The sequence below is a fragment of the Gallinula chloropus genome (assembly GCF_964237585.1).
Source record: "Gallinula chloropus genome assembly, chromosome: 23".
Classification (NCBI taxonomy): domain Eukaryota; kingdom Metazoa; phylum Chordata; class Aves; order Gruiformes; family Rallidae; genus Gallinula; species Gallinula chloropus.
This window is the reverse complement of record NC_140108.1, coordinates 480210-496584: the sequence shown is the minus strand read 5'-3', so window position 1 is coordinate 496584 and position 16375 is coordinate 480210. Positions and strand designations below refer to the sequence as shown.

Below are 16375 nucleotides of genomic sequence, written 5' to 3'. Positions count from 1 at the left end.
GGACCACGTTACCCCACTGAGGGCAGTTCACTCCTGTCTGCCTGAACATCAGCACAACAGACACAAAAGATTTGGAACTACCTGGCTGTAAAAGACCATTCATATGAACTGAGCAAGGCAGTATTTTAACCAAAGAGTGTTTGTAAAGGAATAATGGCATTTACAGTATAGATGGTACTTTTTTATCAGCTCTAATGCTTTTATAATAGCATACAGTCCTTAAGATTGTTTATTATTACATTATTACTTTATGCCCTCACAGCTACTCTAGACAATACTTTAAATACACAGAGCTTTAAAAAAATATTTCCATTACAAATATTTTAAAAATATACTTGTCCTAAAAAGCTGTCCTGCACTATTCCAAAAATCTCTTGTAATAAATGTCTTTTTTAATTTTAACAAAAATATCTACCGTTATATAGAAGAGCTCAAGTTTTGACAAATCTATAATACAATCAGAAACATCTCTGGCCAGATTCCACTCTTGTTTATACAACTGCCAATTTGGAGGGTGGTGTTCACTTCAGCTGTGTTACTTTAGTATAATCAGGAGAAGAATATAGCCCTTAGTATTTTCAAATAACTAAATGGGCTAAATACTGCAATAGTTCGTTGTGCCTAGCATTACAGGGAAGGGAAATCCTTTACTTCATTCCATCTAAAAATGCCAAAGAATGTTATATTTAGTACTTGTGCCAGGACCAAAGAGGTGCCAGGCAGCTGCAGTGGATGACTCAGATCTAGAATCAGATTCACTTATAGAAAAACCTCATTTTTTGGCTGAACGATGCCTGCAACTGCTATCATTAAATGGAGGATGAATGTTCACAGAGCACATTTGTAGAGCGTAAATGCCAACCTTCCTGTAATGCTTTCTACAACTCTAGGAATCATTTTAACTGCATTTTGTTCCTTAGAAAGTTGTGTGAGCTTAATAAGAGTCTCCCCCTACTTAGATCTAGGAAGGATGCTGTTTTGAATTGCTTCCATATTTTCCAGCTGAAGTGCCTCCATCTAGCCAGTCCTCTTCCACGTGGGTTTGGAACAAGCTATTAAGCACATCTGCATCCCATCAGAAGGACAATCTGGAAGCTGTGAGTTAGTCTTTTAAAACACCGGAACTTTTTATTGCCTTTCCCCAGCTTTTCCTCCAATCTTCAGTTCCAAATGCAGTGTTTGATTCAAGATGGTAGAAATGAACCCGGTCTCATTACATCAGGTTACATGTGCAAGCAAAGCCAACAGTCTCAAGAGCAAAGGGCAGCTCCTACCTGTAACCATCATGAGATTAGACTGGATCCTTACACACTGTGATTTAATTTAATTCACGTTTAAAGCTTTTACTCAACTAGTTTTCTTCCTAGACTTTGGCTGATCATCTAGTATCTTAGAAACCAAGGAAGCTTAAGTATATAGGCTACGTTCAGTCCTCACTGTCGTCTTCATCATCATCGTCATCTTTACTGGGAGCACATCTTTGGAAGCAGTGCACTAGAGTTGCTAAGAAGAAGCTTGATAGAATAGCAGCAATGGAGACCGCGACTCCAGAGAAGATGATGATAAAAAGGTCCGTCAACGACAAACTAAATTTGCATTCACTAAAGCTGACCTCAGATAACTCATTCAGAAAGATTCTTCTATTTTCTACAGGCAGGGAACACTGGATTTCATGGAGACCTGCAAAGAAGAGGAGAGGGAAACACATCAGCGGAACGTCGATGAATCCTTCTGTTGCTCCTGTCAGACTGAAAGGTTGAGGAAAAGGTTTAGGGTTAATTCTGGGTTTATGGATTTGTACAAAATTCAGGAAAAATGGAATAAAATCTGTCACTATCCAAAAGCCATTATATAACCCCCTTGAGTGGTTCCTGGAAATCATTTCACCTTTGGTCTTCCAGGAGGTCAGGTATGACCTGGGACCACCATTTTGAGATTTGAAGTGAATGCTGAACTCTGGATGCACCTAAATCTGGAAGGACTTCCCAGCTATTCCATCCAAACATAAATTCCTGCTGCAAAACAAGGTCACAGGGCGACCAAAGCTCCTTCCACACCTTGGTGCTCTCTTCAGTACTTTTTTCCATCTAGTTTTAAAACTACAGTTGTCTTTTTCTTCTGGTCAGAACCACAGATCAGAGTACTGGATGCTGCTTTGTCTGTGACCTGTTCTCACCAGTTCTCTTCGACTGTTGTACGGACTAGGAGACACGATCCCTCCACGCATTACTGAAGAATGCCTAAATCTGAGTTCTTCATAGTGAAAGAACCCCTCCCCCCCAAATTTAACAACTGGTGAAAATATAGTTTGACACTGGACAGTAAAAGGACAGTTCACTACATATGGCCAACTCGTTCATAACACATAAAAACCAGCAGACTAAATCAGGGCTAGACCAGAATAAGCAGTGAGGGGAACCAGGTCTGCACTGCTGTTGGTGAGAGGGATTTTAACTTGCCATTAAGGGGAAACACAGGACTTGTGTGCTAATGAGAACTGTTGCTGGTTTACTGAGACGCTTCCCCTCTTTGTCTGCACATGATCACAAAGCAGACTCCCTGGGTCTGACTCTGCACTGCTGGGTGCACACGGTGAACAGGGCACTTCCAGCACGCAGCTCTGCCCTATAACCATTCCATCACTTGAAATCTGAATGTGGGATGACATGATTTCCTCTGCTTTTGTGAATCCCATTTTTGTTGTGGCTGAATAGCTGTGGCATATGTTGTTCTACCTCTAAACCCTGGCTCCAAGGATTAGTGGTACAAACCTGACTGGTCACCTGGATCCAGCCCAGCTGTTACGTTGATTCGAGAGGGAGTTTCAGCTAGGTCTGCTATGGATCCAATTATCACCCCGACTCACTTGACCTTGTAAAGATGAATTGTACTAAATTCTGATCCCTAAAAACCAAACTGTATCTGTTGTCTTTCCCAAAAGTTCTGTCACCTTCCCTCTTTTCTCATGCTCCTCTCGCTGACCACATAATAAAAGCTGCAAGCAGAGCAGGACCACAGTCAGCGTGCCCAAGGCTGAATGTTTTCCTCCAGGCAAACTGCCACCTGACTACATGCTACATTTTCCTTCTCTGAGCCTACAATGCACTAGCAATGTATACCAGATGGTGAGGCAACTTGCTCTGCAGCTCTTCGAAACCTCCTGTTGACAGAGCTGACCCAGAAGGTGAAACAGTCGCATGGTTTCCAACATCCTCTGAGCCTTCTGGAAATCTGGGACCTGCAGTGTTCATGTATACAAATATTGCATCCTGTATACAAGCTGACATACTCAGGCATGCCTGTGCCTGCATGGATAGCTAGAGGAAGCATGTGCTATTGCATTCCATAGCTGGTGAGAGAGCTCTCTGTACAAACCTTACTTCTGAATGAAGTGAGAGTTGTTCACTGAGTTAATATTTTCTTTTCATCAAGACTTGGGAATAGCAACTCCAGGGGTTAATGGGAGTGAAAAGCTAAAGGGGACACAAATGGATATCCTTCTCGCTTTAAAGCCCTAAGAAATAAGGGTGTGAAAAGCCATGGGCTGGAATGCAAGACTTGCATCTTTTCTATCTGATTTTAAAAAGCAAACAATTTTCAATACAATTCACAGCAATCAAGGCAGTTACTGCTGTGTGTAGAAACAGCAAGAAAATGAATGTAACATCACAAATTCATTTGCAGAGGAAATTTCTTCCAAATAGGAAAAGATCACTCCAGAATTTCGGCAGACCAGCCTGGTCTGAGTGAATATGGCACCTAAACTAATCCCATCTCACTTGTAACCAGCACAAAAAACCCCCAAGCTTCTCTGTAACTGCATTTCTGCAAAACAAAACACTACAACAGCTGTTGAGACCTGGTGAGAACTGCTGATTTCACAGCAGTTGAGCCACCCTCCCAGCGTGGCTAAAGGGCATGCACCAATGATCATGAACAACTCTACTTTTCCTAGTTCTGGTGTCCTCACCTGCCAGCTTTTAAAATCACCCCTGTGCTGGAGTGGCCTCGGTGAGCTGGAGTATCAGATCTAAGCTTCCAGAAGGAAGGAAATAGAAAATGAATATATCAAAAAGTAAGAGACAGAGAAAAAAAGCCTCCAGAAGAAAACTACTCTTCCAAGCAGTTTACATACAGCAGCCCCTGCCTCTAGAAATAACTAAGGATGGTGGCATTTGCCCAGGATCCTGGAGATGGAAAAGAGCGAGCCTGCTTATTCATGGCCATTACCAGCAGCAGTTTTACAACGGCTCAAAACTGAGTTCCTGAGTTCATCTGTTCCTGTTCCCCAGATGCTTTCACTGAACATCACAGCACACAAGACAAATTGAAGAGAAGCTGCAACATACCAAGTTACTTAGAGGGTACTTCTTGTTATGCGAATCACTGTGCTGTAATGACTTTTGAGCCTGATTATGCAATAACGAGAAATAAAAAGGCTCCTCTCCATGTAGCCATGGGTACTGGAATCTAGGTCATGTTCTCAAACCAAATAGACAGAAGATGGGAATTTTCTACTTGCTTTATTCTGCAACACTCCAACGTGCTAGTTTAGCCTCAAGTTTTTACACAGTTCTTAGTCCCTGAGGATAATAGATGCCAATAGGCAAGATACAGCACCACCAGCCCGGGGCCAGTACAGGGGTCTCTCTAGCTCCCAGCTGTAGTTTCAGCCACCCTGCATATGCACCGTCTTCTCAACAAGTCGGGAATGAACTGACCTCTCCTATCCACACACAGGGCTGCCTCCTAAAATGCTGCTGGAAGCAACCTAGGACTGCAGAGCTGGGTGGAAGCACATGCCAGTGGCTGAGGGAGAGAGGAACGCTTATCTGCCCAGCCTGTTCAGTAAAAGTTTTGTCTGTGCTGTGTTGTGACTCTGTTGCAAAACCCAGTACAGTTACCAGAAGCTTTTCTTTGCACTCCAAAGAGAATTTGGAACAAATGGCTCACTGGTAACAGCAGTAAGACTTGCAGCTGTGGCAGCACAAGGAGTTTCTTATATCTGTGGCAGCACAAGGAGTTTCTCTTGTGTTTACCTGAAAACATTATAACCTGAAGGTCACACACATTGGCTTAAGATGACATATGAACAATACCATTTCATCTGCTTCCTTCCATAGCAATATGTTACTTTCTTTACATTATTTACAAGCAGGTTGCCCTTATGGCAGCATGAGCAGAGAACTAATGTTCTGTACTCCACTGTCCTATCACATTCAAGCCTAGCAACAGATCCAGTTTTGTTCTTTGCTTGGGCAGGAAACAATCCCAGGTCATCATGCCACCCTCTGCATGAACAGTGAACAAGAGAATGGCTCCTATAAAGCCAACAGTAGCAATTATAAGGTGAGGGGTTTTCCCTCTGGGTGGTATCATCACATGTAGATGGGCTCAGTAAAACTACCTGCTTCCCACCACCAGGATTTCCAGGTGACAGGAGAGTTTGACCTTGGAGTTCCACTTTCACACAGTTCAGCAGTATTAATTCTTTATAGTTTACTTGGGGGTTTGGGGGAATTTTGTTGGTGGTATTTTTATTTGGTGCAACCTGCTCAATTTATTCTTTTAAAATAATAGCCAGGCTTTGTGTAAAGGGTGTTGCAAAGAAGTTTGATATTTAGTACTTGTCTGCAGCAAAACCCCCTTTGATGATAGTTATATATATATCTCTCATCGCTCCCACATGTTCACAGCGTTGCTTCTTCATACCAAACAAATCTGTAAATGAAATAACAAGTGTGTGTTATAAATATATAGCTTGTTATTTTGGTCAGGGCCATCACATTATCTGTAATAACTCCAGCTATCCCAAGGACAATGTCACACACTCTCTCTCTGCTATGTTATCTAAAGAAGCAGATGTACTATACTGACAAACTGCAATGTATTGTTTGCTTTTAAAAAGGGACTGCTTTGAAGTCCCTGGTGCTAGATTCTATATAGGCTTGTCTCTTGACACTGAAGAAATAAAATAAGATGAAAAATATGGGTCTGTACCCTAAGGAATAGATTGTCTAATTTACATGGGATGTGTGAAAATGCCAGAATTCTAGAACCACAATGTTAAAAGGAGAGGTGTGCATTTGAAAAGAGAAGATACACCTGTTTATAAAGAAGTGATGCAGGAGGGTTCCAGGTAGTTTCTTTCAATTAAACTCCCTCGTAGTTTTTAAAACAATATGACTTTGAGGATTGTAACTCCACTGAAACCCAGCACTTAAACACTGAGGATGAATGTATGCAATGAAGCTGCAGCTAGATCCTAAGAAACACTTGGTGGTTGTTTCTGCAAAAGACTGTGCATAGGGCCACAGAGGCTGAAACACTTCCCCTGTAAAAATGAAACTCCTGGAAAATGGATGCAGACTGCAGTCAGTCTTTATACAAATTAATAATTTCCTTGGAAATAAATGAAAACAGACAGGCACTGTAATACCCCAAGTTACAACTGCACTGATGGATCTTCTCACCTTAAAACCCCTGCAACCCCCCAGATACCCAGTTTTGTTACCATCCTGCTGGTACTTTGTAGCCAGAATTCAACCACATTTCTCACAGGTGCTGTCTGCCCAGGAAGTTTCAAACAATACTTTGGCTGGACCATTAGGGCATTGCAATTACCTGCTCTTAGATCCCACAGGGTTTTTCCTTCAGCATCTCGACTGATGGGCATGTTATACTGCAGGTTTTGTTCTATATTCCTCCAGCTAAAGACAAGTTGGAAGAGGTGTCACTTACTCCAGGTCTACCTGACTATTTTGAAGGACTCTATTTCTGTCCTTGCTTATTGCTAATACCTGCACTAACTGTATCTTTTACTGGAGAACTACTGAAATTCATTATTACTTCAGGCTGTTTACCTTCAGAGACACATTTCCCAGCTACAATTTTGGATGTTGAGTTTAAAAAAATAAAGAAAAAAGAGAAAGAGGCCTCAGTTCTGTTGGGTCTTTGTGAGAGTTCACAAAAAGCGAGGATCACAAGAAATAGTTCCCTGATATTCCACAGTGTACAGCAGTATGAGATACTGAAAGTGCCCATCAGAAAAACATCCAGAGAAGTATCTGAAGCCATAATCATTTAAGTGAGCTTTACAAAATCAGAGAATCACAAGGTTGGAAAAGACCTTTAAGATCAAGTCCAACCATTCCCGTCCTATGCTAAGCCGTATCTCTGAGCACCTCATCTACCCTTTTTTAAACACACCCAGGGAAGGTGACTCAGCCCCTCCCTGGGCAGCCTGTGCCACAGCCCCACAACTCTGCCAGGGAAGAACATTTCCCTCCCATCTGCTCTGACCCTGCCCTGGGGCAGCTTGAGCCCATTGCCCCTTGTCCCATCTCCTGTCCCCTGGCTGAACAGACCATCGCCCACCTCTCTGCACCCTCCTGGCAGGGCAGGGGAGGTGGTGATAAGGTCTCCCCTCAGCCTCCTCTTCTCCAGGCTGAACACCCTCAGCTCCCTCAGCTGCTCCTCAGAGGATTTGCCCTCCAGCCCCTTCCCCAGCCTGGTTGCCCTTCTCTGGACTCGCTCCAGGACCTCAATGTCCTTCTGATGGTGAGAAGCCCAGAACTGGACCCAGCACTCAAGGTTTAGTCTCACCAATGCCGAGTACAGGGTCACAATCACCTCCCCAGACCTACTGGCTTTATGCATACATAAATACAATAAATATAAGACCACTATGATATGCTGTTTGGTTTTTCCCATAAAATTGGTATTTGCCCTTTTGGGTGCAATTTAGCTGTTCTCTCCTGTTGCTGAATGTGGTTGATGCAGACTCAACATGTTTAAGTGTGGCATTTTATTTCTCGTATGGTGTTTTTCCTCCAGCTATAGTTTTTCTTTAGTCTACTTAAACACTGTCACTAATGCATTAGATGTAGTAATAAGCAGTGAGAGGCACTGCCTCTGAAGAGATATGAAATTTCATTGGAAACAGCCTCAAGCTATCAGAACATTAAGGCTTAAAAAACCCGCTGAAGCCTAGATTCAGGTCCCTAAATAAAACTTTATATGGCCAAGCGCCTTAGAGTCTCTCAGATCAGCATTAGAGGGTATTTAACAGTTTGTCTCAATGCCTAAATATAAAGTTTAACATTAGGTGTTCACATCTGCAAATGCTGTCCCCTCACATCTTCAAATCCGCGAAAGATGGAAGTGCTCCAAAAGACCTTAAGATGGAAGAAACCGAGTGAAAAGCCAGCAGCACTCAGATCATTTTACTGAAAATGACTAGGATATCAAATTATGTATTTATATATGTGTATTTATATATAGCAGCAGATTTGATGCACTTGTTAGGGAATCTAATTTCTGTTAGGAGTTTCTGCTTGAACAGAATAAAAGCCACAGAACGTGTGAAATGTCTTAAGGCTTTTAATTCCTTTCCAAAAAAAAAAAAAGGGATGTTCTGTTCTGTACTGGTGATGTGCTAGCACTTGCCTGGTGCTTAGGGAAGAACTGAATGGCTGTAATGGACAGAACAGCCTGTCCTTTGCAGCTGAGGCTTGCTCTAGTTCTGTATTAGCAGATGAAGTTAAGGCAGCCTTCTCTACACAGCAGATGAGAAAACGCCGATAAAGAATGCTAAGTGAAGAGTAACAAAATGCTCAGTTTTCTCACCAGCTTTTCAAAAGGTTAGAAGGTCAAATGAACCCTGTGCTCTCATGTAATTATGATACTTTGTTTTGATGACAATGCTCAACGTTTTCAGTGAGCCCAGGGTTCCTATAAAGGCCTGGACTACTGAGGGAAGATGCTGTTTTACTTACAGAGTAAGGTTAGTAATAGATCTTAGAGTGGTGTGGAATGACAGAAAGAGCCCAAGAGGAGGAAGCACAGTGCTAGTGATGGCCTGTGTGTTGTGACGTAGGATTTGATACCACTAATGAGCTTTGTGTAAAGTTCAGTGATTACCTTAGTTAATGATACAGTTCTGCAAGTGGACCCAGTTCTGTCTTCTCCAAGTTTCTCTCCCCAGCTGTGCTTCTAGCAGTGTGCAGGTAAACACCAGCACTGAGGAGGATGGGTGCTGCCACTGCGCCACCTAAGCCCAGCTGTAACAGGGAAGCCCAACTCAGAGCACCCACCCCCACTTAAAACTCTAATGTCAGGTGGTCAGGACATCTATTCCTTCACCTGCCACACAGGCAGCACAAATCTAACTGGAAATCTGTCACTGGGCGTTTCTGAATGAATTTTTCAAGTCTTTCTGGAAATATCTGTTACACACATAACGATGCTCAGCCTAAACCTTCTCATCTAGTTGTGAAAAGCAACATTTTTAAATCTCACAATGGATAGAAAGGAAGCATACACTGAATACAAATGGCTGAGAAAGCAGCACTGCACCCAGCGTGAAAAGCACAGACACCAACCATCTCCTGCAATCCCAGAAACTCTACACAACTCCCCAGAAAGGCTTTTCCAAAGACACTGAGTAGAAAGAAAGTAAAGAGCAAAATGAGGGCAAGATGACAGAAAGGAGACACTACAGTCACACTCCAAGGAATTTAAACCCTAATTAAAAGTAATGTTAAAAATGCATTAGTCATTAACAAACAAGGTCACAGGCACAGCTGCCCAAAGCATGTTCAGAGAAAGTAAAAATCCACACCAGAAACATCTCCAAAGTGTTTTGTGTGGCACTGAGGGCTACTTGTGTTCCTTTGTTACGTGCATTTCGTCTGAACCCAATCCTGGTGTGGAGATGGGATCCTCAGAGGGGCTGAAGAAACAGCTTTTGCGTTGCTACACACTAATTTTAAACAGCACCTTTCACCAAAAGTTTACTCCACCAAAGCCACTTGTATTTAAACAGGGAAAAGGGAGTGTTCCTAAACCTCTATTCTGTAGGGCATGTGCAGCAGCAACAACCTTTTGTTGGATGAGCCCAGAGTTTGCAAGAGTATTACTAAAAAAAGTAGGTGAAGAGATGAAGCAAGAAAGGAAAAGTGCATTTTTAGCCAAGATAAAGCGTGATGCAGATCAAGCTCTGAAAGTAGGAGAAAGCCTGTCAAAAATGAGAAATTACTGCATGTATTTTTGTAGGATTTCCAGCTTGCACTGAATCAGAAAATTCAAGTCTCAAAGGTGACTCTTGTTCTTAAAAATTTAATGCCAAATTCCCTTAGCCTCCAGTGAATTAAACATTTCAAAACATTATGGCCCCAAATTATTGAACTCAACCTATAACCAGATTTCCCTTTATTCAGTACCTCTCTTGCCTTTATTCATATTTTTCTTAATCTCTTCTGTCAGAGTCCAAATAAACCCTCTTCTTCCTCCTCTGCTTTAATTCTCACTTCAGAGAGCTTTGGTCTTGTAAATTGCTTTTTATAAAATTCAAGATGATGGATCAAAGCAGAGAGCAGAACATAATAGCATACACCTCAGATATACAATCTCCTTGAATCCTTTGAGTAATACATTTAAGACCAACTTCGACCTTTGTTCTTGCAAGATTTTTTTGTTGTGAGTGGTTGCATGCCCCCCTACAGCTTTCCATGGAAGTTTTACACCTACCTTTAAAGGGACAAGCAAAAGTACAACTTTTCTATCTCCAAAAAACTGTCTCAATCTCCATGACCCTCCTAAATGGGAAGCCTTTAATACAAATTATTGGTCACCAAGCTGCCACCCAGGCCTTATAAATACCTATAAGAATTAAACATCTTTGTACAAAAAAAAACCCTCTTTATAAATTTTATAACTTAACCATCTTGACTCATAGTGAACACCTTGTGTTCTCCAGGAAAGAGAACAACTAAGTTATCTATTCTCTACTTATCACTGTAGAAAATGCTGAGGAAGGTTGCTTTTGCAAACAGTAGGATAAGTATATTATTTTTTGATCCTGACTTGAGGCATAAGAGACTTAAGCTGCCTCATCAAGAATCACTTACCAAAGACTGAAGTAGCCTTATGGGAAATTGAGGACTAAAGGAAGTCTTAAGGTAAAAGGAAGATAAAGGACAATTGTCAATCATATATGTTAACAAAGGGGCAATAGTTAAGGGCTGTGTAAGATGAAAAACAGTAAATAGAAAGGTACTGTCTTTTCCTAAGTAAACTGATGCATATTACTTTCTTCAGCAAGGGAAAGCAGGAGCCTGCCAGAGGTGAGATGTGGATTATACGATGTACTGCTGTGAAGGCCCTCGGTTTAGGCCTGTAAACCTTGGAAGCACCTAATTCAGAGGTAAACAAGGGAGGGATTTCAAGTGGGAATAGCCTAGAAATTGCTGAAACCTCTGCCCTCAGGAGTGCCTACTTTGCTAGGACACCAGCTCTTAAAGAAGGTGTAATAAATTGCTGCTTCACTAGTACATCTCCTGCGAGGCCTTCCTTGGGACCTCTGGCATTTCTACCACCACCGTCCCACTGATCTTCCCAGTTCCTTTGTCTCCTCTGCACTACACACACACTACTTTGTTTTTGATCAATTAATTCACAAATCAGAGGGGAAAAAATGTGGTTTGGTTTTGGAGTATGACAAAAACGCTGGTTTTAGTATCTCTTTGAGTACAAAAACCCATTTGCTGTTTTAAAACACCGAGTTTGACCACAAAACTTCTAGTGCAGTTTCACTAATAAGCCTGTCTGCAAATCTGGCATGTGATAATATTCACTTCCTGCCAATTACGCCTTGATTTAGAAAGGTAGGTTAGATGAATAATGCTGGGATCTGTAAAATTATTCAAATCCCAGCTGTTTGTGTGAAGCGACCAGTTAGCTGTGCAAAGGCGGCCCAGCTGGGAAGAGGTTTTACAGTCAGCTGGTCAGACAGGTCAGCAGAAGTTATAACTTTACAAGCTATTTCTGGGAGCATGCCAGAAGGAAAATGGACCTGGCTTTTGCAAAACTAATGAGCTGAAGTATGGCTTTTGTTCAGATCACCGAGTTCCCCTGAGAGGCCTTCATTGCAGAGGGAGAGCGCTTCAGGATCAATCCGTCTGATTTCCAGTCTCGTTTACAAAACTCCCGATTTTTAAATTAACCCAGTATTTCTTCTGCTCTGACTCAGGTGCCACTGTACCACAGTGACAGAATTAAAAGGTGAAGCACAGCAGCTGGGCTTAGTAAGCAGCTTGAGTGATTCCTCTCAGACATGCAGACAGGACACATAAAACTACTTTAAGTGTCATTCAACATCAGGAATCCAAATGAATGCCCAGAACTTAAATCTGTCAGTGTGTTCCTCCCAGCCATTTGTCTCCTGTTTCTTGGTACCAGACTGCGATGCTACCGTGGCACCTGCAAACTGCAGCCCTGGATCCCAGTTTGCCCACAGATCGGCTGGGACATGCTTTGGCATCAGACCCTTTGGGGTCTGACCCGTTGTGACACATCCCAGGTCAGCACAAGACACTTCACGGTGTAGAGCCTTTAGTTTCTTTGCAGTGCTTGGTACTTCTTGTGGAAGGACTGGGGATCAGCAATGCAAGTTTATTGTCATTTACCCTTCAATGCCATTTCCCTTCTGAATAAATCCAGGTTACCAAGTCTGCCATTTAAATGCTGGGGAACTTCAATGTGTCCTGAAACTATTCTGTCCTGCTAATCGCAGTTTATTCTTAAGGAAAACCAAAAGAAAAGTCAGCCAGCTCCTGTTTCCCATTTGTATAGGCCACGCAATGCAAATGCTTGAGCTGCTGCAGAATTATAAAGGAAAAGCACAGCAGGCCAGATAAGTAAGCTCTTTCCTTGGGCCCTGAAAATGTATCCCTGTCTTCTTCTGCAGTATCTCCAGAGATAATGCCTGCTGCCCTACTTATCTTAATGTGTTTGCTGCAAGTATACTTCTGTCTCCAGCCTTACAGCAGGGAGTCAGAACGCTAAATCTTTCAGCAAGTTGCTCTTTCCACTCCTCCACAGCAAAGCCCGGCAAACCTGGCTTTGGACCAGTATAACCAGATAAGTAATGCTAAGGCAAGTAGTTCCTAATGGGTATAATGTTGTGACATCCTTGAAAACTGAAAACTAGATATAAACAGGAATCAAGTCATATTTTTAAGAGATAGTTTTAAACTGTGTGATGGTTTTGGCAGGGATAGAGTTAATTTTCTTTACAGTAGCTTGTAGCAGGCTGTGTTTTGGATTTGTGCTGAAGCTGATAATGCAGGGATTATAAACAGTAACAAAAACATCTCCATATCATCAAGGCTGTTTCCAGCAAATATCCAAAACATAGCCTGGTATTACCTTCTATAAAGAACATCAACTCTGTCCCAGCCAAACCCAGCACACACAGACTGCCCAAAAGTTGCTCTGAAAGGCACTCATCACTTGTGGCCCTACGCTCTTAAAATGTCACTGTGACGGTCTGTCTTTCTTGGGCGTAGCTTTGCCCTCACCTTCCTGAATAATAACAACTTGCTGGTTTATTAAAGGAGACAGGCAGTGTTTTTGTGGCAGCAGCTCGGAAGCAATGAGAAAAGCAGCTGACTTGGCATGCTTTTCTGCATACATGCACTAGATCTCATATATGACTGGCTGCAAAGGTATCAGGGGACTTGCTCCTGGGAACAAATGCAAATCATTTGCTTAGGCCATGCTGAGGTAATGACTCTGATAAAACTAATCATCTGAACATATATGCCTACCCTCCTTGTCTTCCCAAATCAACTCTAACTGAAAGTTTGGATGATCTGGGTGAATTAGTAATTTTTTAGCTATTTGGCTGAAACACAACTGTGGATGAGAGAAAATGCTGTGAGAAAGCATCCCTAAGCTTGCAAGTCGCTGGGGAACACCAGCAATACTATGGGAAAGCTCAATCACTTGTGATTTCCAGCCATACGTTCAGATATGCTTTAATACACTGGCAGGGCAGAAGAGAAAAGAGAGATGGTCTGGGATGGAGTCTCAACCTGAACAGACTCAGTCTGGACAAAGAGGAAAGAGCTAAAAGTTCATTAAAAAAGATGGAAAGCATGGGGAATGTGAACTGACAGTACAAGAGATGTCCAAGTAGTACAAACTTGAGCTAAAGCATCGAGGAAGATGAAGTACAGGCCCAGGTTTGGTTTAGCAAGAATCTAGATGCTCAAGAAATCAAGTTTCAAGGAGGCAGACAGGAAAACACTCAACTCTTTCCTCAAATGGCTTGTTCCTTAAAACAGCTGTTTTACAGCTAAGAGTATCTAGGGCAAACTAGATGAGTGTATTAAAAAATACTCCCCAAGGTCATGAGCATAGCATGAACTTGAATAACTGACTAGAGACTCTGATGATCAAGAAAAAAAGACCCCTGAAATTGTTAAGTTCACTGAGGTTTTCTCCCTTGTCTGAATTCAATGAAACAATGGCTTGACCTCAACCCATTCTCCTGAGCTCTTCTCACCCAGCTTCTTAGGTCCCACCGTTTTCCACACAGGCACCCCCCCTCATACACAGCCCAGACATGAGGGATTTCATGTAGGTAATTACTTGTATACCCTCAGTAACCCTGACAGAGTTTTTGTGCTCCAAGCCATTTGCCTTCTGCCACCAGCCAGGCAGCTCAATGACACGAGTTTATGCCCTAGTGCTTGTTGGGCGGCATGAACTGTGAGATGATCTGCTAAAGCTGGATTAAGAGGGGCTCTGGGATCGGGTGGGAAATGTGGAGCAAGAGTTTGAATTCCTTGCACAAGGCAGCCCTAATATTTACCTCCTCCCCCATGCTTTTCTGAAAACTACTGGCATGAAGACCAGAATAATGTATCTGCATTTTGGGGTGTTCCAGAGCTATCTAAATTTATTCCAATCATGGGAAACATGCTGTTTTAATGAAAAGACCCAAAATAAAGCTACCAAAGAGAGTTTCAAACACAGGGTATCACAACAAAATATTTCCGAAAAAGGGGTGACAACCAGTTGCATGAAATGGGGGTTTAATTCTTCTGTAGCAGCTTTAGAGCTGATCAGCAAATTAAGAGAAAAATCAGTTTTCCTACAGAGCTGGCACGGAATGCTTTGCTGCTCAAAGGGCTTATTGTAGAAAATACATTTACCAGAGAGAAAATGAGGTCTGGAAGAGAACCAGCTCTGAGCTGAATGAATTTGAAAAGGCTCTTTCACTGCCTATTTAAGTTTAGTGTATAAATCAAAATTATTAGGGCTTCATTTTTAAATTTTATTTCTTAACTGGGAGGAGGACCTGCTGCTAAAAAGAAGCCAACGACCTTTTAATGGACTCATTTGTTGAAAACATGCAATTACAGTTTGACCAAAACACAGTTGGGGTCACTGCAGGCAGCACACACACAATTTGACCGAGAACCCGCCTTCCCTCCGAGACAGACATACAGAGAAACATACAGACTGCACTGTAAGCCACCGAGCTTTACCTTTCTGGAGCTTAGATGCATTGTCCTGTATCCAGCTGAAAAGATTGGCAAAGTCACAGTCACAGACCCAAGGGTTGCCCTCTAAGCGTATAGTCCGCAGGGAGGGAAGCGCTTCTAGGGCTGCCACATTTAGGCTTTGTAAGTTATTGTCATTCAATTCTAACACTTGGAGCTGTTCCAGGTTCTCAAAAGCAGCCTCGTCCACATCCACCAGGTTATTGTTTCCAAGGCTCAATTTTATCAGTTTTTCTGCTGATTTGAATATCCCAGCATCAAGCTGTGTTAAATTATTGTAGCTTAAGTCTAAATACACCAGTTTGGTAGAACTGCTAAAAGTGCCCTCTTCTAAAGAGGTGAGGGAGTTATTCCTGAAGTCCAAATAGACTAGGTCTCCATAAAATATAAAGAAATCAGCTGGTATCGCCTGAATGTTGTTATCAGCTATGAGAAGTTTCCGTACATCCAATGGAAATTGATTAGGAACACTTGGGAGTCCTTGATCCCGGCAATCTATAGTGTGGTAGTCCATACAGCTACAGACAGCAGGGCAGAAATGACCCACGGGTAAGAAGAGCAGGCAGACAAAGACAGCAAAAGGCAGGAGGCAGAAAGGAAAGCATGGCAACATCGTCAAGGATCTGAGAGCTGTGGTGAGCACCATTTCTAAGAGAAAGACATTTTGCTCAGCTGAGCAGCACTGCCTGGTACTTGTGTGTGTGTGTGTGTGTGTGATTGTATCCAGGAGATCACATATCATCACAGATCCGATGGCAGCAGCCTAGGGAGAGGGGGAGGGAGAGTGACTGAAGGAGAGAGGGAGGGAGGGAGGCAAATGTGAGGATTTACACTGTCAGAATATTATAATGCTGTACAGTGGAAGGGAAAGCGGTGATTGGGTGAACAGAGGATCTTTCAAAGGACTCCCTTGCTTTCCGAGCTAAAAAAAGCCGAGAGCCAGTTTCCATATTTGCTCCGTATTCCAGCAAACGGGAAATCACACCTGGTCCTGTGACTCTGACAGCTACAGCTTATGCTGA

The 16375-nt window shown here is 42.5% G+C and overlaps 1 protein-coding gene across 1 annotated transcript; it reads right to left on the bottom strand.

Annotated features, from left to right (window-relative positions):
• Positions 1-1302: 1302 nt before the first annotated feature.
• Positions 1303-15981, bottom strand: LRRC38 (leucine rich repeat containing 38). Its single transcript, XM_084274708.1, has 2 exons — positions 15339-15981; positions 1303-1680 (listed from the first exon to the last, which is right to left on the bottom strand). The coding sequence occupies exons 1-2, from the start codon at positions 15964-15966 to the stop codon at positions 1427-1429; spliced, it is 882 nt and encodes a 293-aa protein (XP_084130834.1). The 5' UTR covers positions 15967-15981; the 3' UTR covers positions 1303-1426.
• Between the last annotated feature and the right edge of the window lie 394 nt (positions 15982-16375).